At 43.8% G+C, this 25234-nt stretch overlaps 1 protein-coding gene across 8 annotated transcripts in view; it reads right to left on the bottom strand.

Moving 5' to 3' along the window:
- Positions 1-15662, bottom strand: part of Mp (collagen XV/XVIII-type protein multiplexin) — a 353266-nt gene extending 337604 nt beyond the window's left edge. For all 8 annotated transcript variants that reach the window (XM_069109132.1, XM_069109133.1, XM_069109135.1 and 5 more), the window contains exon 1: positions 14941-15662. In XM_069109132.1, the coding sequence (XP_068965233.1) occupies positions 14941-14951 (11 nt within the window). In that variant the 5' untranslated portion in view covers positions 14952-15662. The remainder of the gene's footprint in view (positions 1-14940) is intronic.
- Positions 15663-25234: the final 9572 nt, after the last annotated feature.

Genomic DNA, 25234 nt, shown 5'->3' with positions numbered 1-25234 from the left:
GCAGTCCGGTTCCCCTACCGGGCTGCTCTGCGGCCCCGGGGGCGCTGAGCTGCCAGCGCCTAAGTTTGTACCCCGCCGGGGGACGCGGCGGACCTAGTGCTTCTCACCGAAGCGCGTCCATGACCCCTGCCGCGCCCTCGCCGGTCGTTCCTTTCAGGGTGAGAGTACCGCACCCTCACCCTCTCCGCAGCCTCTTTTCGAAGCATGACCTGTTCACAGAAGGAGGTCACGGCCCTCCTCCTTCTCTCGTTTGTCAACAGTGCTTCGAAAATCACCGGAGGCGAAAGATCCCCGCCGATTTCCACGATGAGGTCGTGGCGCGGCCGCGCCCACGCCGGGCAGTATTCCAGCGTGTGCTGCGCCGAATCCACACTCGCATCGCAGTGGTGGCAGCGCGCGGTCGCCTCCTTCCCGATTCGGTGCAGATACTCACCGAAGCAACCGTGTCCGGTGAGCACCTGCGTCACCCTGTAGGTCAGGGGAGGCCCGCCGCCGTCCAACCAAACGTCCCAGTTTGGAAGGACGGCCCCGAGGACTCTTATCCCCGGCGCACCCGCTCTCGTGTCGAGGCTGGCGCGCCATCTGTCGAGCAAAGTTCGCCGAGCCCGAACCCCGACGTCGGCGCCCCCCGGGCCCGCCCCGTCCGACAGACCCCGAGTGTGGAGATAAATCTCACGGCACCTCAGGGCCTGCAATTCGAACGGGGGAAATCCGGCGAGCACCGCTGCCGCCGCCGCCGAAATGGTGCGGAAGCCCCTCGCTATCCTGATGGCCACTGTCCTGTGCAGTCTCCTGACTACTAGGAGACTGCGACGATTGGTCATCAGGTCCTCCGCCCAGACCGGAGCCCCGTAGAGGAGCTTCGATCGCACCACGCCGGCGTACAGCCGGCGCACCCCGACGCCGGGCCCGCCCAGCCGAGGCAGCAGACGTCCTAAGGCGTTCGCCGTCGCCTCGACGGACGGCGCCAGGCGCTCGAAGTGAACGCCGAAGGTCCAGTGGCTGTCGAGGGTCAGGCCCAGATACTTCATGCTGGTCCCGACCCCGATCTCAGTCCCTTCCAACCTCAGGCGGTAACCCGCTGGGGGCGTCCCGTGATCGGCCTTGCGGCAAAACCACATTGCCTCGGACTTCTCAGGGGACACCCTCAGTCCCAATCGCTTGATTTCGGCGACCACGCAGGCCACCGCCAGCTCCGCCAGGCGGACGGTTCTACCCCATGCCGTGCCCCAGACCAGCACCAACGTGTCGTCGGCGTAGCACGTCAGCGCCGAGTTCGGAGGCATCGGCGTCCGAAGCACCGCGTCGTACGCGATGTTCCACAGCAACGGGCCCAACACCGAACCTTGCGGGACCCCGCGGTGTACAGCCCTCCCGGTCACCCCCCCTCCCCGGACGGTGTAGACGATACTCCGGTTCCGGAGGAAAGCCCGGACCACATCCCGCAGATACGCGGGTACGCGATGAAATTCGAGGGCCCGGCATATTCTGTCCCACGGGATGCTGTTGAAGGCGTTGACCACGTCCAGCGATACGGCCAACGCCACGCAACCACGCCGCTCGGCCCCCTCGACAAGGGAGCGGACACGGGCGATAGCGTCGGTCGTAGACCGCCCCCTCCGGAAACCGAACTGGCCATCGTGCAACCCGGGCACGCTCCGGGACAAATGCGACTCCAGGCGGGCAGCTATCACTCTCTCCAGCAGCTTGCCCGCCTCGTCCAAAAGGCACACCGGCCGGAAGGCGGAAGGCGAGTCTGGAGAGCGCCCCGGCTTCGGCAGTAGGACCATCCGCCCCTCCTTCCACGAAGTAGGGAATTCACCTCGAGACAGGCATCCGTCGAACAGACGCATTAGTCTCGGGGCCAAGACCCCGGCGACGTCCCTCCACAGACGGGCCGGGACTCCATCAGGACCCGGAGCTTTCCGCGCTCCGATCCTCTCGACGGCCCTGGCCAGTTCTTCCTCGGTGACCCTCGATTCCGGGCTCCAACTCCCCGCAGTGACCCGTGGTTCCTCTTCCAGCGGCTGGGATTCCTGCTCCTCCTCTTTGGTAAAGGTGCCCACTCCCTCATTCGCTGCTCCCGGAAACAGGGTGCCGACGACCTCCTCCAGGAACCGAGGGTCCATGCTCTCCGTTAAGGGAGGCGCCCATGGACGGAGTTTGTTCAATACCATCTTGTAAGGACGCCCCCAGGGATCAGAGTCGAGGCTGGCCAGAAGCTCGTTCCAGGCCCGCCTCTTCGCCTCCTTGATGGCTCGTTGGAGGGGCCTCCGCGCTTCGCGGTAGGCCTCGTACAGGCGAGCCACTGTGCCTTCGTCCTCCCGCCGTCTACGGCGGGATCTGGTGTATTGGCGCCGAGCGTGGATACACGCCTCGCGGAGACGAGCGATCTCCTCGGACCACCAGTACACAGCGCCGGCGCGGCGCGGCGTTCCAGACCGCGGCATACACGAATCACAGATCGCGTGCATGTCGCGTCTCAGCCGGGTCGCTCCTGCTTCCGCGTCCTCCTCGGTCGGGGATTCTTCTAACCAAGCCACGGCTATAGCGGCCGCCGCCATGAAGTCCTCGTCGCGCCGCGTCACCGCCCATCGCGGGAATTTTCTTCTCCTTCCCGGTGGGCCGGTAGGCCCGCGCGCATCCGACGAACGGTAGCCCGTCGCGCCGCCAACCGCCACCTCCATCACGATGTAGAGATGGTCCGAGAGGGTCTCCTCCGGGGAGACCTCCCAACCGGAAACGCGGCGGGATGCGGCGGGGTTTGCCCATGTGAGGTCCACTATGGACTCGCCCCGCCACGCCACGCACGTGCTGGACGACCCCCGGTTCATAAGTCGGAGGTCGAGTGCGGCCGCCCAATCCTGTACATCGCGCCCCCTTCTGTTGGTCCGGCGGGCGCCCCACGCCGTTGAGTGGGCGTTGAAGTCCCCGAGGACCAGTGACGGGCAGGCGCCTAAACGTCTCGTGCAAGCCGCGAGTCCGTCCAGAAAGGAGGCGTATTCTGCCTGGCTGATATTGGGCGACACGTAGATGGCTACCACGGCCAGGTCGCCCCATTTCACGGCCACGAAGCCCCGTCCGCGCTCAATTACCGAGCAGGAAGGGCTTCCCGCAATTCCAGTCCAGAATATGGCGACCGAGCCGGTCAGATCTCCAGCGCCTCGCGACGCGTCGGGAATGCAGTATGGCTCAGCCACTGCCGCCAGAGCAATCCGCCGCTCCGTCAAGCTCTGAAACATTAAGTCCTGAGCACGGCGGGAGCGGTTAAGATTGCACTGCAGAAGCAGTTGTCCTCCTCCTCTTCTTCCGCTCACGTTGGGGAAGGCTCCGTCTCCATAGCCTCCTCCGGGCCGTTCCCCTCGCAGTCGTTGTATCTGACTTCGCCATCCTCTCTTCCGTCCTTCGTGGGGTCAGTTGGCGGCGGTATTCTTTCTTTCCTCGTCGCCGCATCCCCACCGTCGCCTGGAACGGTCCTTGCTTCCTGTGCGGCCCTCCTCCTACGGGCAGGCGGCTTGCATGCCGGTGATCCCATACGGTGCGACGCGGGCAGTCCCAGGTCCGCGCACACCGGACACGTGGGTACTCGCGCCGAGCAGTCCCTGGCGCGATGTCCTTCCGCCCCGCACCGGTAGCAGCGCTCTGACCGGTCGGCCGTCGATGTGCAGTCCCGGCGCACGTGACCCGACTCCATGCACCTGAAGCATTGGAGTCGGCGCGCAGGGAGAGGGGAAACCCTCGCCGCTGACCAACCTATGTTGATCCTACCTCCTGGTCCAGCATCTCTTCCTCTGCTGATTCTCCTGGCCGCTGTTAGCGGGCAGCGTAGCCATACCGACCCGAGGCCCCGAGGGGCGGAACGTATAACACCCACGTTGACCTCGTCGGCGTGGCAGCCCCCGGCCTCAGCAACGGCGGCTGCCACCTCCTCTGCGGTGACCGAGTCCTCCAGTCCGGTCACTCTTAGTTCGGCCGTCCTTCGCGGGACGGTTACCTTGGCGGGCAAATCTTTCAGCGTGGCCGCCATCCGCTCGGCCAGTCGTGATGCTTTACTTCCAGCGTCCTGGCCTGGGATTTCGAACAGCAGCGCCCCCGTGATCGTCCTCCTCGGTCTTAACTCCGTGATGTCGAGTTCGGAGAGCTTGACTTCTCTCTTCACCACTGACATCGCGTCCTTGTATGTGAAGCCCGAGCCGTCCCTCACGGTGAGCGATACCGCGGCACACCGTGGGGGTCGGGGAAGGTCCGGCACTTTCTCGCTGTGCGCGTCCCGCCCGCTAGCGTTGCGTTTCCCTCCTGCCCCGATAGCTCCGAGTCCATTGCCGCTGCCTGCTGCTCGCATGGATTCCCTTCCCGTGCGGGGGCGCACCGGTGGCCGAGCGGCCGCCTCCGCGAAAGTTCTTGTCCTCGCTTCGCTGCTTCTGGTCGCCGTCCAGGGCGCCAAGGCTCCTATTCGCGATGTCGACGTCGGAAGAGACGATAATACCCTTCTCTTGGTTCTTGCGTCCTCGGTCGGCGCATGGACCGTTGAAAGAGGTTGCACCGTGGGCTTCCTGTTCTTCCGCCTCGCTCTACCTCTTCTTCCTCTTACCACAGTAGTGAATCCTGCCTCGTCGGCCGATGACTCCATAGTCGACCGCGAGGCGTCCCTCGCCGACCGCGATCGTGCTTGTACGATTCCTGTGGCGACTCCAGTATCCGTGGCCGGGGGAATTGCCGCCGCTGGCAGTACTTTTTGCCGACATTCCTCCAACTTGCGGAGGATCAGGATCTTGAAATCTTCTAGTGGGTCTCGAGGTCCTGAGCCACCGAATCTATCCGTTCCCTCGGTAAGCGTTTTTCGTGCATCACGTGTACTCCCCGACCCGTCGGGACAGCGGAGACGGCACGACGCTGACCAGGGGTGTTGGGGAGGTGGGGGAGGGGGACCCATGGCCATTCCCGCTGCGGCCCGAGGAGCATTCTCTTTCGTCCTCCTCGTAGAGGTGATCCCCACCTCTTGTCCTTTGCCGTCGGTGTTACCAACCTTGGCTGTCCTCTCCGCGCGATCCCTGGTCAACCGTTCCACCGTTTCTTGGAGACGACTGACCTCTTCCTCCAGAAAACGCACCCTCCTTCGCAGGTATGCGACGTCCTCCTCTTCCCGATCGTGGGTCGGTTCCGCTTCTTTCCCGGTCGCTTGTTTGCCGACCGGCCCGGTCCTCGCTTCGTCCCTCCGCATGCCGTCGCCGCCGTCGGCACCGCCGCGGATGGTAGAGGCGGCGGCGGCGGCGACCACGGTGACAGCCTCGGCGTCGGTATCGGTATCGATATCCGTCCTGCGCCTCACGCCCCTCTTCTTCCTTTTACCGGGAGCCGGAAGCAGCGCGGAGTCGGGATCCCCCGCGGGCGCGTCCCCCCGCCGTGTGCGACGTCCCGCGCCTCCGCCGCGGCCGTTGGCGGCTGAGGCGATGTTTTCTGTAGACTCGGCAATCCTGCGGTACGACCGCTTGCCGAGTGTGCCCGCGACGGTCGAATAGGAAGAGCATGACGACATTTCGTCGTCGGATCTCAACCCCCCGCCGCCCCCGCGGTGCCGCCGCATCCCAGTCCGCGAAGGTCCTGGGCCGATAGCCAAAACGTCGGGTTCCTCCAACCCTCTCCGGGACTCCCCAGTTCGCGAGTCCCCTTCGCCAGACGCATGAGCGCGTCCAGGGGCCTGGCGGCTCACCCCCGGACGGCCACGGTTGCTCGATGACGACGCAGCGGGGCCCGCTTTACAACCCGCGGCTGCGCCGGTACTGGGGTATCCCTCCCCTGCACCGTAAACGATTTTTAGGTTCGTTTTCTTATCCATTGTTTAATTGTAATTGTATAAGATTGCCGAGGTCGTCAACAAGGGTTTCCATCCTGGTGCCACTCACTCTTTCGCACCCTGTCCCGGTCAAGGCCGGTGCAGGGTGACGGGGAGCCCCACGAGAAGGTGAGGTGAGTGGTCTTGGCGGATACGGGCCCACCAACTTCTCCGAGGTTCTCCGCACCGGATCGGCAAACTGGCGGGGGCCAAAGGCGCCGACCAGTCACCGCCCGGCTATAGGAGAACATCAGATTCATCGGGGTTTCCCAGGGCGTGGTCCTACGCCCTGAAAACCCGCAGCCACCTCGTGCTCCCCTCTAAACATGAGATCTAGCACGCCTTTAACTTCCTGGTACCTTGAACCTCTGGTGAAATTGAAACTATAACGTGGAATTATGTATGGTATTATCACGATATGTTTCGCAACGAAGGAAATATGATAAATAAAAGGAACAAAACGGAAAGTCATTGAATTCGTGCGATGAGTTGAAATAGGTTGCTTTCTAAACATGTAAATAATTTATTTTATTTTATTTTTTCTTATTAGTATTTATTTAATCGTTATATTCAATAATTTAGAAATTAATTCATACTGTTGTTTAAATGAAAAGCGTATGTAAATGATTATCTTCATTGAAACATAATTGAACAACACAACATTTTCCTAAATGATAGTAAAATTATGGGTTTAATTCTGAAGCTATTTCTATCTTTGATCATTGAAAATCCCATAGATTAGGTTTCATCAGTACGTCGGTTCAAACTTTCCTTTAATACTCATCGTTAGCATAAGCTCTTGTTTGATTCAATTACCTAAGCATTACGGCTTGAGCGCAATTTAGTATAATTAGATATTAAATATATCGATCAAAATAAAATTAATTTCCCGATAACGTTCAGAAGAAATTTTACAAATATTTTTACTGTGTTTCTTATTACTCAATTTTTTGTATAATTTACTATTTTAATAGTATACAGATATACGTTGACATTATAATAGAATATTAATAAATCAGTGATTCATTTTGATCTAATTCGATATCTAAGGTAAAAGGGTGATGTCCGGAATTTAATTGGAATAAAAGTTTTAATTTCGACAGGAGGATGCTAGATAGGTTCAATTTTAACATGAAGACTGAGGAATTTGCAGGGCAGAGTAATTGGAAATTCGCGTAGGCAGATCTGAAAGTGCGTCCTACCGATGAATATTGGAAAGGCGGTGTCTATCCTCCTTAATTGATAGCGTAGATATAAAGACTTCGTAAAGAGAAAAATTAAAATTGTAAATTTTAAAAATTAGAGAAGAACCATTTAATGATTAAATAACGCGTGTAATCTTTTCCAAGCTAAAAATATATGTAATTGTAAAGTTTCTATATTTCCAAATATGAAACATTAACGATATTCGATATTATCGATTGCCAAAAATAAAAGACAATACACTAACATCAAAGAGTACAGCATACATTTGTAAACGAAACGTAAATATGTCGTGAAAAATAAATGTACCTATAAAAAAGAGAATTTTTAACATATATTACTTACCCACATTATATTACACTATTTCATTTGAATAATTTCTCCATAAATCAATACCAATTATTTTACGATTGCTCTTTAACCATTAGCATTTGCAAAGTAACATTGAATCATTAGAAATTCATCGAGAACAGGAAGCGTATCACGAATAAGGATTACACGTCGTCTGTGATAAATCCGACTCATTTGGAGCCGCGGTTAAAATCTGCACTATTTCCAGCTATCCCCTGAAAGGCCGTAAATTGGAGAGTTAACTTTCGTACGCCTTCGAAATGTATTCGCGAGAAAAATGTTGTTAGAGTGGCATGGAAGCGATTGGACGCTAGAAAAAGGCAATTCAACGCGGAACGCAGATATACACGCCTGTCTATTTTCCACAATTTACAGCGCCAATGTCAACTTATATTTCCTCCGGCGAAACTCAAGAAATTACTTAATACAAGCATGACCAATCACGTGTTTTTGCTGTAGTCTCAACTTCGTCGGCGATCAATTAGCCTCGTGAAGAAAAATTGTGTTCTTACATACGACTAATTAGACCGAGTAATTTCTATCCAAATAGTTTCTAAGCATTCAACGACGAATTACAAAACAATATCGAGGGATACTAAATAATGTACAATGTGTATTAATGCCGAACTGATCAACTCCAGGTTTTATCAATTTCCTAATTTCAATGCATAAGTATACGATCACTTTTCGATTCTCAAGAAACAAATGATTTATTTCCATAGTTCATCGCAAGAAGATGACATAAATACTAATAAATTCTAAGATAGATTAAGAAAAAACGTTTTAACACTTTTCAATTTATGGAGTTGCTCGATATATCTTATGAACGTCTCATATATCCTATCATAGAAGTCTCTAATTACGGAACGACTTGATTAACAGGTTAACTCTTTGAAAATATAACACAATAACGAAGAATTTAGAATACAGTTAATTCTTAAGAATTTTGCATTTCTCGTGTCAGATACAAAAAATATATATATTTAACTTTCCATAAACGATAAATATTAATGTTAAATATTAATTGTGTTACATATGATTCACCATGGTACATCATTGTCAAACGTTTAAATCAGCCATTAATGTCCCAAACCTTCGAATAACCAATCCGTCATCGCGTCTTACGAATTTCTCGATCAAAGTTCTATACGCCTATTATGCATTCACGTTCTTTAATTTCTCCATTAATTTCATTCATAGTCGCCACGCCCGCGCGCCCGTAGCATTCATTATTCATGAAATTCTTCCGAATCCAATCGTAAAATTCTACTAACGGATCTCTGCTCGCGTTGAAATTTCGTTTGTCAAAGCGAAGGAGACGTCCTTGCTCGTTCGTGTCCCACCTCCACGTCACATTTATTCGCCGTTTTTGAATCTGACGTTTATTCGCCGCCCTTTCGTTCTTCTTCCCGCCAGTGAAACGCGTTACGAGTAATTCCCTCTCCTCTTCACGCGAATCGAATCGAACAAACGAACGTTCGCGGACGAGAAAAGGATTTCGCCGCGCAATCTTCCAGCGAGAATGAACGAACGTTTGAAATACGCGATGGTCGTGAAACGACCAACGACGAGGTAAAGAGCGAATGGTAAGTTTGAATACGACGATCGAACGTTTTCTCTAACAGAAGCGGACAGGCTCGATGATATTTCTACGTGTCGCAATTTCAGTTGCGTCAGGGTGGGTTTAATTGCATGCTGAGTGCCGCAGTGTATCTCTCACGTTAACGAGTTATTGTGAAAATACGAGGTGGATGCTATTCGATCGAAGATTAGAATAGAACGGTCGATTGTTGTAACACAGAATTTCACGGCGAGTTTCTTCTTGATGATAGATTTCAGTATGGATGAATGTAATTTACCTAATGATATAGTAGTTTGCTTGAAAACATACAGTTAGTCAGAGAAACGTTCGTATTATCTCAATTATTGAGTTCGATGATTTGTTTAAATCTCCATTTACGTTGTAACGAATTGCTCTTTTTCAACAAACGAGATATCAATCGACAGCTTAGTTATTGCGCTATATATTGGTAAATGTTTCCGACTGTATACTGTTAAAGGATATTAATCATTCGAGTTCAACAATTGCAAGGATATATGTTTCACTCTGTGAATCTCCCAGTGAGATTTCGCGTACACGCGGAGAGATCAAAAATTTAAACGCACCGTGAATAAAGTCGCGTAAAAATCAGAGCAGTTAAGGTGAAACATCGTTTTAAGGCTCAACACACGTAACTGTTTGGAATAGCGTTAACTGACGAACAAAGCCATTATCGCGTTCACCCGCTAGATCTAATATCAATCCATCCATCGGCGGATCTCGATGAATCCAGAATTTGTCTGTTTTCATTTTCGAATTTAATACCGATATGCACAGGCGCACGTGTATCGGAAATGACAACGTTCACCGAATCGTTTTCAAAACTCTCTCCGCCCTTAACCCGTTACGCAAAATAGACAGAGCCATGAATAAGTCGGTATTTTCAATTTTCAAGAAACCTTGGCCGGTACATTATAGGAGCAGACGACACCGGCTGAACTTTCGAATAGTTTTCGCTCGAGAAAACGCTACAAAAGTTCCTCGCGACTCGTCGTATGGAAATAAATTATTCTTTCCCTTTCAGAAACCTTTGCCAGCAGCAGCGCGAATACGCCGTTCTCTTTATCAATTTTACAGTGAATTACACCGGCAAAACCGTTCTTTCGAACTGTAATTGCTGCCGCGAATACGAGGGAAACGAACGCTTTTTCAAATTCGCGTTTCCAATGACTAACTTAACAACTCTGACTTTTTCCTCTGTATCATTCGATCTTTCGTGCGAGGAATTGAAACATCGGTGAAGTGGTTCTTTGGCAAATTAGATCGAAGTTACGTGATAATTTTATTGATACGTATTAAGAACTGGGATAATGACTTGCTTTCAGACGAAGAAAATAAGCTGAATAAATTTCGCATAGCAGGAAATCAAATATGAACGTTGGTACGTGTATACGAACTTGTTACCGATAAATCAAAATCAAGTATTATATTTTATCATCGTGATTGATTATGACAGAAGATATGTCTCCTCTCGGATAAAAGTATTCAATGTTCGCTAATCATAAATTCATAAAATTGTTAGTAATGAGTTACACGATATTGAGTCTGTTTAAACGAAACTGCCAAAGTTCCTCAAACTCTTCCACGCGTCAAATTTGTATTTTCATTTGATGGCAAGAAAAGTATTAAAAACGTAGGAAAAGAATTACCCCACAATTACTGTGCCTTAGAAGAGTCTAACCTGCAAGCGCGAAATAAAAAAAAATTCAGAATTTATGGGAAAAAGATAAAAGTTTAAAACGCTACCCTCAAACTCTCCCCTAAACTCCTTCCAACAAGGATCGTTACAATCGCGATCCTGCAGCTGATCCGTTACAATTGGAACACAAATTCGCGATAATCTGCGCGCAAAAAAAGCATTAAAAAATAGTCGTTTCTATTCTGGGAAAGCGAGGGCACACCGGGTCCGGGACAAACGATGAGAACGATCCTACGAATTCACGACGAGAGAGGAATCCTCCGCGGGGGCTGAAAATGAATCAGCCATTTGCTGGCGCGCAAGAAAGAACAGTGGTCGCGACACGTTCGTAGATTTTATCTACGACTGGATGTAGAACAACGCGCAACACGGTAGTCCGCGTCGCGCTTACGAGTTCGCAGTTAAAGCTGCCGCGGCACACGTGCGCCGAATGCGAACGCACTCGTAAATACACTCCGCGTGGATTAACACGCGGCCATCACGTGCCACGTGTGTTTCACCCCTCTCTCATCCCCTCGCAATTTCATCTCTCTCTTCGTTATATTCACCCTTTTTCCATTTCACTTTTCCCACTTGCCTCTGTTTCACCTTCCATTCTTCTGTCTCTTACTTCTGCCTCTCTTTCTCGTTTGCATTCGACGCGCTAGTAGGGTGGCCAGAGAGAGAATTCCAAAAAGAGCAACGACAGTGAGTTATGTCGTCGAACCGAAAAACACGGCAAGTGCGAATGCCACCTCGACCCTCTTCGGCCAGCGGGATTAATACCGTATCGCGTAATGCACCTACGAACCAAGGCTTGACGCGTTATTTTTCGTTTATTGCACCTCCTTCTTTTCTTTCTCTCTCTCTTTATAATACTTTTTGTTGGCAAGATATACGCGTGAACGCATCGCGATATGCTCGTGACACTGCATAATGCAAATCCAACCGCTCGTACGATTCCTGATGCATGATCGTGTTCCTCGTAGTGTCTGAGTAGAGAATTCGGCAGGCTTCGATACGTCGATCGTGTTCTCTTTCATTTGAAAGGTTTAATGAGAAAGTTTGTGGAGTGAAGGTTTGTGTAAGCCCATTTAAGAGAAGTTGTATGAGTTGGTGTGAGTTCTCTTCCTTTTAATTCAGTGATCAATTTTGTAGCAACGACGAGGATGCCAGCGATAAATCGTCAACAGCATTCTACTTGAAAAGATTACATTAAGAAATTCGTATTTCCTCGATTCTTCGATAAAAGCATCTCGTATTTTCTGGATATTATGAAATATACCTTGCTTTCGATATTTTATATATCATTGTATCTCTGCGTATATTTTGTCATGTTCGAAGCATTGAAATTACCTACTACATTACAAAATGATTTCAATTTCTGTAAATATACTAATTGTTCGCAAAAGCTACAACCACCTACCTATAGTATCTTTGAATATATCTTACGAAGCGTCTTTTATAAAACTGCACAACACTGAGTACAAGCCGCTTATCATATCATGTTATACTATAGTCTGTGATAAAGTACATAGTTTCAAAATGTGACTGATATAATTCAAAGAATTCATACTACACCACTGAACTACTGCTGAAATAATGCAACATTTCGATGAACTTTTATCGTAATCTATATCTTTTGCGTGATATATTTTACAACGAGGTCAGCCAGATTTAAACCGATACGAATAAATAATACACCGAACACTACTAAATACTATTCTTCCACGTTTCTATTAATAAGAGATCTCTCTTAAGAAGACGAAGAATACTAAATAAATGTCACGAATGGAGTACACAAATATCATGGTCTCAGAATAAAAGTGCGCCTTTGATTCATTTTTATTTTATCCATAGATCCATTCACAGAAACCTATCGGATTAAGGCTCAACTCCTAAATAAATTAAGGTACAATAAATTATTCATATACGCTACATGATTAATTATTCTCTTCATACCACTTCGCAGAATAACTTTCCTACGGCAATCTTCCCCGATGAAAATATTCCGGATAGGAGAAATCAATCGAATTCAATATTCATATATGGAAATATATATGAATAAACTTTGATTTCTGCGTCTAGATATTAAAGAAGATACGCATCACTGCTTAATGCAAATATTTTGTAAATCGACCCTTATGGCATTATGATATCAGTTCTTTTTTCTATAAATTCCATAATATTTACGAATACCTATAAATAAATTAAAATTATATAAACCAGATGCTTGGCTAAGAAATTATCGAAAAGAAACGTAAAATGAAAACCAAATGTCTCCTTTCCAATTTTACTTCAAATATAATAAAATAGACGCGTGGAAAATTTAATGGTTCTTTAAGGCAACATCTTTCCTCTTTTACAAATCGCGCACTCGCGTGTGACTACGCTTAAATGACTGTTAAATGAATATAAAGGACTTAAGGAAACGTAAAGCGCAGGTACTTGATGGGATCGAGACTGGCTCGTTCCTGGAAACGTACCAGCCCGATTATTATAGACGACTGAATTTCCGTTGGGACGATGCGTGAACGTATAGAGATTTTAGACGAAGAATGGGTGTTCCAGAAGCAGATCCGGTTATCCAGAAGTGCGACTGAATATGTAATACCTGGCATAGTCGACAAAAGAAAAATAGAAGAATATTTCTTCATTTCTATACTTGTAATACGTTCGTGAATTCAAACGAAGGAAATGGAATACGTGTTAACTTTCCTGCAGAAGATCAAATTCACGTAAAACTAAATCCGACATCTAAACATTTTAAATACGTATTTTAATTATTAATCGGGAGAAGACGAGCGGAATCATTATTATTGGATCTTCAAATTTGTTATTTAAATATTTAGATTTCGTTATGAATAAAATTGCAATGTGCCATGAAAATATCATTTTCATATTACTAGTTAGAGCGAAAAATTCACGATGTTTCAAATTTGCTTATTTATAGTACAATGAATATTTATCATGCTATTTATATAAATATTACTCGTCTACCTTAATTATACCTCGATGCAAATATTACTTAAAATTCTACCAACATTCAACCAAATTCTTAATCAGTATTTCTCAATTTTCTTGGCTTATCGACCACCACGATATTAATTTATTCCTCCAAACCGTACTCGAAACAACCTTATTCTACCTTCTCACAATTTAAACGCGAACGTACATATTCATGCTCGTACGAATTATAAATTGTACAGCGGTAGCAGCCGTGTACACGTGAATCCAGTCACATAAACATCGATCAACTCCCGTTCATCGAGCAAAAACGAGCAAAAGAATAGTTTCGAGCGTACAGTGTTCCAAACATCCGCAAGACGACACGACTCGAGAATTACGAAGCGACAACGCAATCAATGACACGCGACAGCAAGAGCAAACACAACCGGTAGAACGTAAAGCGATTTCGAGGTCAACGACCAGAACGAAGAAAGCCTTTCCTTCGTTCCATTCATGGCGGCGCGTAAATAAAGGCCGAATTACGTCTGTGAACCCGATTTTCCAACGAACGAACGACTGTCGATTTATCACCGGCCAAGACCTCGTTACCATCGTGTTCCACGTCCCATGATTCCTTCGGTTGTTACGACTGCACCACGGGAAACTACCCTACGTTCACGGTTTCTCGAGTTGTAACGACTATACAGGCAGAAACCACTCTGCGACGACAAGCGTCCTCGCGTTTACGAGGGTTGAAAACTTGTGGAAGTGAGAAACCGCGAAATCAGCCAAGTGGCATTCCTATCCTTCTTTCTAGCAAATCCTACCTGTGGCTCGTTCGCTCTCGTTCAAACCTCTAATCCGTCTCTTTAGAATGGAATCGTATTCCCTATTTACTTTTTATACCTATTTATTTCTTATTTCCTGCTTACTTTTATTTTCTATTTATTTATTGCGAGCAACTGTGAAGATTTCCAGAAGGCAGGACCGTAAGACTATAAATCCTTGCATGAAAAATCTTTTTAAATTGTTTGTGATATGTTTAGCAACATTCCCTCAAAATTGAAAAAAATAAGAATACGGAACATGCTCTATTGTGTTAAACTACATTAATCAATTATATTTATAGAGCAATAAATAGATCGCGGATGTTTATGGATTAATGGAAGAATTAATTACGGAAGAAAAAATATACAAAGTACCAAAAATAAAATATTCATTATACCAAATCCTTATTTAGATTTCACTAAACTGTAAAAGGACAAATTTAGATGAACATCCGCAGTCTGCTAATAAATCTCCCAAGAATAACACGTAAACACTCACCTAGGCCGCATGTTGAGTCATTCCATCTGACTTGACAGGTGGTTAATCTTGTCCCTGATGAATCTCTCCCCCGAAACCGTTTCTGCCCGTCTTCTATTTCACCCGCTAAACTTCCGACCGCTTGAAGGTGACTCTGCTACCACTCTTAAAAGTTCACTCCGCGACACTGAATCGTCTAAACTTTCTTTCTCTCTCTCTCTCTCTCTCTCTCTAGTACCAATCAAATCATCCGATCGAAGAAAGCAGAAGTTGAAGTTCAATGTAACGCGGTCGAGGTACACTCGATTTCAGCTCGATAGCCGCAACTGTAAGGGGCCGACGGTGGCGCCAATTTCCAAGGTCGGGCCGAAGAGCAAGGTCAACGTACTTCCGGGTCGGATCGGCACCAAAGATCTCCCTCTGATCACTATAGTTACCGCACGCTGTCGTATCGAACGATTTTCCTCGCTTTCACTAACAATCTGTAAGAACGAGATCCTCGTAGGTACCAATCGCGTTCTACCACTCGCTATGTCGCAACCGCTGACAGCCCAATCGACTCCACGGTCCACCACTCACTGACAACAGTCCCTTCGTGACACTTGCCGCTTCCTTCTCGATTTTTCTCCCTCCTAACCTCCTCCTACTCCGCGGCTGCCGGCACAACGTCGTACTAGACGTCGTCACGCTGATCTAGTCTCTCTTCTGCTCTCTCTCCCTCTCCTCTCACACTCTTGCTCCTCTTTTTCCAACTGTTTCCGCTCCTGTCTTAACAGATCACCAATAATAGCTTTAGCCTTAAGTGTAACAATTCTCCGGCATAGTTAGTTTAAACCTACTAACCCTTCTTTCTTGGTTCGCGAACCAAATGTCGAGAAGAAAGAACTCGATGGTTGTGCGATGGGGGTTGAAACGACGATCGGTCGTCAAGGTGTATGGGTCACGGTTCCAGGAGGCCCAGCGAGCTGCACGCTGTTCTGCGTGGCTTTAAGTCGACGACGAAGCTACCAACCGGTGGCGGCCGATTCAAATTCGCTCCCCACGTGGCGGCGACGGCGTCGTCCTTGCGACTGCCACCGGCACGACGCCCGGCGCCGGGCAATGCGTCGCCATCTTGCGGCCGCCGGCTAAATCCGTTTTAGTGAACCCGCCACCGCGACGAAATTGCACCAGACATTTTCATGCTTCCTCCTTTTTCTCCTTTTTTTCTTCTTTTTTTTTTTTCTGTGATCGTTTCTCTCGTCTCCTTTCCTCTTCGTGTTTCTGCTCCACCGGTTTTCCCGGCTACCGGGGACCTGCAAGGAATCTGGTGGTTTCAGAGCGATAGCGAATCGATGGTATCGATGCTGGGTCCTAGCGTTTATGTGTATGTATACTCGTTTCGTGAGTTTCGCATGGGAACTGTGTATGTTAATTATAAGGAGAATTAATGTGATACACAGGTTGATGATAATTTTTATTGTAATGAGTTTCGGTAAATTAGGTTTGTTATCGTCTGGAACGTCTCGGTCAGAATTTTTTCCTAATTGAATTGTCGTGGAAATTGTTTTTTTGAATAATCGGATTGATATTATTAGCAAATCTTGTAAGTCTTATAAATCCTACAGCGGTAAAAAGTTTGTTATATAAATCTCATAAATAATGCAAATTTCATAAGCTAATTGATTGTACTACTTGGGATATTTGACGAAGTTTAGTACATATATTTATGAAACAGATATGCAATAAATATTTCTTTCGCTTAAAAAAGTAAAAAAACGATTTCTCTAACTGCGCAAAAACCAAGGGCAAAGGTGTTTCTCATTAGAGTAATGGCACTGAATATGTATCAACGGCACTTAATGATCCATAATACGTGTACGAGCATCTTACAACGAATTAAGTACAATAGCTCTGACAATCGTAACGAGTGCATTAATAAAAGTTGAGTCATCTGATTCGTAACAAAATAGGAATATTAAAGAGAAGATATGACACCCATAGCGACTCAAAAGACTTACGAGTAAAAATGAAATAAGAAAGAAGCGATATACAACACAGTAGATATGTTAGAAAATATTTTATCTTATCTTCTTTTCCTTCATTTTCAGTTTCTTCACTTCACTTCAATCGTATTTTTTTTCTTTTTTTTGAAAAATTAAAATACGTTATTTCTTAATCTAAACGTTTAAATTATTGAATTAAGACGAAAAAGCATATTCGTAATGGTACAAAGTGCAGACTTGGATCAGTATAGACAGAACAATCAAAGGAAGGAAAACAAGCGATAACGAACTAATTTCTATGTTGTTTCCATGTAAGAGCGGCAATCGAATCATAACAATAAAATCATTGGCGCCGTATAAATAACGTTGGCCTGCTCTTTGCGCCACTTCAATCACTTTGCCTCACATGTGAGTACGATCTGTCTGACATGTGTCAGAGTAGAAGCCAGTGATTACAATTCACAGAACCTGACAATTGAGAGAACATTGTTCTACATTTTTACGCATCGATAACGCCGTAATATACTTAGAAGTGCTTTAATCTTAATTATTCTAATACAATTTTACACTACGAAAATCTCAACCTTTTCGATATTAAGCAACACTGTACTTTAAAAATTATTAAACAACAAAACAATAAACGTATTTTTTTTACCAAATTGGTAACAAAATAGAATTCAAGAAGATCAGTTAATTAATGATAATAATAATAAATATATATACACATACAATTATTAAAAATATCGATTACAATTTATTTCGTAATATTTAAATATTTTATAAAAGCAACTTTTTATCAATATATGAAAAATGTTCGGTCTTCAAAGGGTCAAATGTATGCAAACACTTTCCCTATACAATGTTTTGCGAATAAAATAAAAACGACTATCGTGACGAGTCAATTACCATCGAAACTATATTTGGATTCATTGATGAATCAAAGCGTAGCTTTCTATTCAACTTCGATGTTTTAATACACGATAACGATTTACTAAATATTAATGAAAACGCGATACGAATTATCGCTTCGTTGAAGAATTAGTCGTTCGTTGAATAATCTGAAAAGAAGAAACAGACGTCTAAAAACGGACGTGACGTACTCGAGTCGATAGAGAAACAAGTCTCTTCTCCTCCGGCGATCGTGCTGCTAACGCTACTGTAATCGGAATTCTATAACGGGAGTTCATCATTCGCCCTCCCAACTTGATCTTCTGCCTTTACGTCCACAAGACCATTCATTCTTGTAGCCGAAAGATAAACCTCGGTGATCGAGTTATATTAGCGTGACTCACGATGATTCCTTCCTGTGTAAACGTTGTTGATGTAACATGACGATCGACAGCTGCTCCATCCTTGTAATTATTTTTAAATATGTTGCCATAAACGTCAGGGATTATGGATAGACTTCGCGTCAGTTTCTAGAAGAATTGTAACAGGTTTTTAACAAATAATGACATCGCTTGGACTGGAATATTCTTTGAAATATCGTTAAGGGATTTTTTAACCAAATTATGTCCACAATCTTTCGATAAATTTTCTATTCTTGTGAAAAATTGATTTATTCGATTCAAGTAACTGAACAAAAAAGAGACTGGGTAATGAAGATAGTATATTCTGTATAAAATCAGCAATCTTTTCAGAGAAATAGCAATAGAAGCACATAGATTAAAAACAACACGAAGATAGAGTTTGATCTTCTTTAAAGGATAGCCATTTTTAAAAATTAAAAAAAGAATCCAACGTGATTCGATCAAACAGCGGCCAAAAACCGTAGAACGATTAAACGAGACTTATAACGAAATAATAGAATTTGAACAGCGTTCCTTTTAGAAAATTTTCAAAATTGTTGATATAAGTATATCTCTATTAAACAAGAAATAACCGAAGTTAAAAAAAAGTCTTGAATAATTCTTTTGATACACGTCGAATTTGATATCTTCGAATCTACTGAGAAAGCAGTTTCATATATGCAGAATGCAACTCACATTTTTTACCGTGTTATTTATCGTTTACCGCTGTCGAGATTTCGAGAAGCGCATATAGGTCAGAAAGTATTGTGAGTGAGAATTATGACTTTCAACGGTTGACAGGAATGCAGAATCGACACGGCGATGATATTCGTCTTTTAACCGAAGAGAATAACCCAAACTGTCACGCAAATTATCAAAATTTTTCACAGGATAATTTATTTTCTCAAAAAGTTTCTACATTATTATATTCGTATTAACCCCTTGACCTACGATTTACGTTCGAGAATTTTGGTCCGAAAACGTAAACAAGCTATTCTATATTATATTACATATTTGGCCCGATCATCGTACTACGGGTTATGCCCGTAATATTTACGTTTGGCCCGATCATCGAACTACGGGCTATGCCCGTAGTTGTAGGTTAAGGGGTTAAAGACAATCAGAAACACGAATAATATTAATTTCTTTTCATAAACCTATCGTCTTTCGTCTGAAAATGTGTCCGAGTTGGAAAACGATGCAATTAATGGAGTTCAAAAATTTTAGTCAAGAGCTCTTTAGTATTAAATATCATTTATATAGCAATGAATTTAATTACTGGAATTGATGCACATATGTGTTATGGAATTTTTCCATTCGTCGAATCAATCACACGAATCATTTGAATTGAAATCACAGAAATCAATCCATTCCAACTGAATGGCATAGTAAACATTAATACAAGTGTCTGAATTAAAATTAAAATTGTTTATATTCCATTTATGAATAGGAGATATAGAAAATTAATGAAACGATCAAAATGAGTTGTAATCAGTAATTTATTTTATTTACATTACCGACTCGTATTCATTCTTCTATGTTTATAGAACGAAATAAGAAGAATAATTTGTGACGACTAAAGACTATTATTCATACGAAACGTAATACGAATTCATTGAAACGAAATAGAAGACACGTTTTACGATTGATTCGGTACCAGCTAAACCGTCAGTCGTGATTAAAATCTTTTATCGCTGAACGATTGTATCAACGGGACAATCACACTTGATGAAAAACCTTTGTTTCTTTATTTAGATGAACGACAGTGTCAATCCAGTTTCCGTGAAAACTTCGTAAAAATCCTACGGTAGACGATGTCTATTCGCAAACAATAAGTCTTTATTGCAGTCCAGTATTTTCAGATAAAGAAATCGCCGTGAACAACAATGAAAATTTATTTCGCGTAACTATCATCTCCTTATCAATTTAGAATTTTCTCAAATTTATTTTTTATTACGGAATACGAATCAACGATTTGTATATTTTTCTTCTTTATCGTATCGTCGAAATATAATTTCTATCTATTCATTTGCTTTATTTTCCAGTAGCAATGACAAGATAAACTTCCCTTTTACAATTTTACAATCTTGCACTAAATAATCTTAATAGCTCGTGACTCGTGACATGTGCAATTCTTGTAATATGAATTTCATCGTGCAAGAGAAGCCCAATTCTCCTATTCAATGAGAAATTATAAAATTGTAGAAATTATTTGCGCAAAAATTTATACCAATTCACATTTTTATAAATATAATATGAAAAATGAAACCTACATAGGTGATTCTTTCATTCGCTGAAAATATTACAACATTACATACTAACACTTTGAATATTTTATTTAAATGCATAAAAATCCTCGATCTATTTATAACTCACGACTTCCACGATCAACCATTATTATTAGTTATTAAATAATCGCGCAACATCTTTCATCGCTTTATGAAATACAATCGTATATCGCGAACACTCGAATTTCGCGTGAAACTAATACGAGAACAAGCTGAGGCAAGAAAGAAAAAAAAGTCAACCCGTCCCCATGATTAATCAATTCGCCACAAAACCGTGCACGGGCTAATAAACAATATCATCGGTTTCGATTTGCTTTCGCATCGCGGCTGACTGGAATTCTTTATTGGTGGGCAAACGATGTCTGCCTACCAACAATCGATCGCACGCAACACCATCACAAGGTTTATTAATAACGCGCCTGGAACGGTGAGCCGACTGAATAATCGAGCATTATAGACGCGGTGATGCAGTTATGACCGGGACGGGGTTTATTGTTTTCTCGTGTCGCGATCGAAGGTCATAATGAACGTATCAGAACAGAGGCCGATCTGGGGTGGCCGGGAAACGCGGCAACATCTAATTACACGTCGCTCGCAACACCTCTAACCCGTTGCCCGTTTAAAACCTTTTGACGCGTCGCTTTATAGATCCATCGGGGACCGTTTTATCGCCGTTCAAGGTTTCGTCGATTCGACGATGTATAATTTATGCAGCGACACGTGATTTTATGCGACGGAATATCTCGTTTGTTCGTGTTGATAGGTTCGCGAGGATGAGTTAGAGTCGACGTAAATGGAGAAATTGAAATAGTAAATGATCGACGCATGGAAAATGAAAATTTCCAACAAGGAGCGTGTATTTCGATATTTACATACAGAAAATCACGATGGTGTTCCAACGGTTTATTGAAATTTTCTAACGAACGTATTATTACGCGCGTTAGAAATAGTAAATAACGTAAGTGTAAAGACGAAGATTACCAACAGACAAGGCATTATTTTGACATTACGTGTTTCGAAACTTTCCTTGCCAATAATGAGACTCGGCTAATCTCGTGCAAGATGGCAAATATAAATACAAGAACTTCGTGTATCGAAAGAAATATTCAATAAATATTGACCCTTGAAAGACGAAACACTTTATTTTGATCTACAGTGTCTGTACATAGCTTGTGATAAATTATCTTTTAACCGATAAAAATGTCGTACACGATCGCTGTAAGGAAAGTCCATTAAACTAAATTCTATCTTTTATTCAAACATCGTCCATCCGATTGCAAATACAAGTGCGATATGCCAGGAAATTTCGAACGGTGGAATATTGCCACATAAGTAGGAACAGAAACGACGAATTAATATTCCGGCGGGAGCGAATGACTACCTTTTCGACCGAACATGAATCAAGATTCAACGTCGACGCCGCTAAAAATTTACGCCGTGTTAAGCGCAGATCGAGCGTCAAGGAAGTTAAACGAGTTGAATAAACGGCTCATTATAGAAACGAACGCGAATTGCCGCGATTCTTGCATTAACGTCGCATTCCTCTTTTCTCTCGAACGACACAGGCGTCCATCGTACTTAACAGATTACTGGCAAATGAGGAAAAACGAGGTAACCGGGTAGAAAACAGCCGACGCGTTGTTCGTGCCTAACTTGACACGCGTTAATTAACAATTCTGCCTGATGCACGCTTGTGTACGTTGCTTCGACTGAAACGAATCACCAGCAACGTACCTACTACTACGTTACCGCAACACTCGACGAGTTCGATTACGAACGAACACGTGCAACTTTGACTTTTGACAATTTACATTAGAGAAATTCGAAAATTGAAGCGAGTTCGAAGGTGAACGTAAAACTGTACGAAAATTTGTTCTCTGCTACTCTGCCATTCTTAGTTAAAATGTTCTATCTGTAATTCTCAAACAGAAGGGAACTTAAGTTTTACCATTTTCTTCCTGCAATTTTGATTTTTCTTTATTTCATTTAAGATATATTTAGTCGTTGTTTGTGTAATATAATATAACTTTACTCAAAAGTAAATAAAAACAGCAACGCGATAAATATTTTAATTATCTCGAAAGATGAAAAAACGTTTGATAAGATATTTTAATTACGCAATTATTCTATGTACCGTTCTACCACGTCTTGTATAAATCTTGCATCGTAAAAAGTTCTTATTTTTTTTTTCTTATATCGTATTTTTATGCAGAGAAAAGAAATTGTTTGCATTCCTTGTAACGTGCAAAGGTTCGGAATTAAGAGGTTTTCTAATTAGGCTAACAACGTGCATTTCGATCACAGATAAAATTCCATATTCCTCGTTCGTTGCTCGTATCGTTGAACCGCGATATCTGTTGCTCCGTATAAACGAGTTGCTCGAAGTGGACTCGATACTTCAAAGACAAGTATCGACACGAATATGCATGTCACGATTACGGCATTCGCCGATGTATTTCCATATCCGACGGCTGTTCAAGGTTGCCGTTTGAATCGCCGTCCGATATCTGGTCGAGCTCAGTTAGAAAATACCTCGTGCATCGTCCTTCTCCTCTTTTCACTTGTCTTTCAGTCCAGCTAGATAGCCAAATGAACCGACGTAAATCACCGTCTAGCTAGTTAATTGAGCCTGTTCAAAACCAGTTTCACGACCGAGTATACGTACTTCCGTTGTTAAACGTCTCATGCACGAGCAAAATTATTCGCGAATCGAGTCACGATTTTCCACTCTACTCTTTTGTCTTCGCCTATTTTCACGTGGATGCTGCTGGTTTTAAGCATTTAATCGCACAATACGAAAGTTCTAGCGTATAAATTGCGGTATAGCGTATTATCGAGGGCGGTTTGACTCGAGCCTGTTGCGAACCTCGATCTTTTATATTTCGATCTTGTTCTCGTTTCTAGGGGGAAAAAAAAAGGAAAATAAAAAAAGACAGAATTTCTAACGTTTCGAAAGAATATTTAACGTAAAATCGAGACGAGAAATTACGCATAGCCGTGACAATTTGTTCATATTTTGCTCAAACTCGAGATATTTTGAAATATTCAAAAATTACATTTGAATTAAAAAACGATAGATAGAACATAGCGGTAAGGTTTAACGTTATGTATCCGACGATATAGTTGGAATTTCTTAATTGCATATATTTTTCTTTCGTCCATTGCCGCATTTTTGTATCCCTTATTTTCGAATATATTTCTCTATCAAATACACTTAACTCTCTGTCACGTTTCGTATTTCACAGACAAAGTGTTTAACGCTAAAACGATTATTAAGACATTACACCAGCGAGCAAATAAGTAGTAATTATTGTAAGTATAATAGTTACGGTTAAAGCGTAATTATAGTTGTTCGATTATTGCAGTCTAGAACACGACGATGTAAAGGATGGTATTAAATTTGTGGTTAATAGTATATCTCGAAGCGAGTTTCAATTGCCCATTAAATTCTACTTCTTTAAACACAGAAACACCGTAATTTTCTTCGTATAAAATATAATATTTCTTTAGTTATAACAAAATGAGTTACGCCTTATTTATCTTAAATATGAAACGACATGATTACAGTTCAAGCAAATGAACAAGACGAGTAAACAAAAGTCAACTAAGAATCGATGAATATCGAGTCAATTTTGATTTCTGTCGCAAATTCATATTCAATTGATATTCTCAGCAATACATTTCTATACTCTGACATATGAAACCGATGTATACTTTTCTCTTTGCTTTTCTTTTTTTTTTTTTTTTTTTTTAACAAGAAGCTATATTTTTGTAGAATATCACGTCATTAATAACGAGTTAAAATTTATTTCCAAATTGTAAATCGCTTAGAACTAAATTTAGAGGAATTACAGGACAAATTACTTAGCTTCGCTCGAATAATTTTACCTGCTACTCGTCACTAGACTGCGGATATTTATACAAATTCATATCTTTACAAATATAATTAAAAACTTGAAACTCGGATAAAAATTTGTTTTATCTATTAAAATGCTATTGGGTATTTGATATATTTTTACATATTGTATGCATTCTGTGCGTTTTTGCATCTCCATATTTGCTATAAACGTTGATCAGCAATCTACTTATCAGTCTGGACTAAAACGTCTTGCAAAGGGCAGAAAAAATTCCACGAGTCTCGAAACATTCCTGGAAATCGCGACATGGTTGATCGACGCTCGTTGGTCCCACATTCACTGCCAGTTCGCTGTTCTACGCTCGTTTCAGCGAAGTCGAGGCACAGACCCGCGTGCAACGCGAGACACGTGCGTTTGACAATGTTTCGCCAAACCACGAACATTCCCCAGGTGCATTGAAGGCCGCAAATGGTCGAAGGGCCGTCGACCATTCGGCCAAAGGAGCACAGCGTTCGGTCGCTAGGTACACGAGGGTGGCTCCGATGTTAATTGAAATCATTGAAATCGTAAAACAGGCCGGCTGAAAGGGTGCTTGCTCTTTCACCCCGTGGTAATTCCACGAGGCGTCAAGCGGACCGGCAAAACGTTTGTCGCATCTCGCCACGTTCGTCCGCTTTAATAAAGGCAAAACGTCGCGCGCAGACACGAGAATTTCCGCAAGGGAACGAACGAGGAGAAACGCGAATCCTCCGCGTGACGAGAGAACTCGCGTGAAAACGCTATTTCTGCCGGTGAATCGAACGGGTAATGGGAAATTTTGTTTCGTTCGGGTCGACCGTGAAGGAGGTATGAGGTTTGGGGTTGATGATTTGCGGCAGCTTGAGCAAATGCAGCTG

The sequence above is a fragment of the Bombus flavifrons genome, chromosome 3, assembly GCF_040668555.2.
Source record: "Bombus flavifrons isolate JBK064 chromosome 3, iyBomFlav1_principal, whole genome shotgun sequence".
In the NCBI taxonomy this organism is placed as follows: domain Eukaryota; kingdom Metazoa; phylum Arthropoda; class Insecta; order Hymenoptera; family Apidae; genus Bombus; species Bombus flavifrons.
Note: the sequence above shows the minus strand (reverse complement) of the source record. Positions and strands in the feature narration are given on the sequence as shown.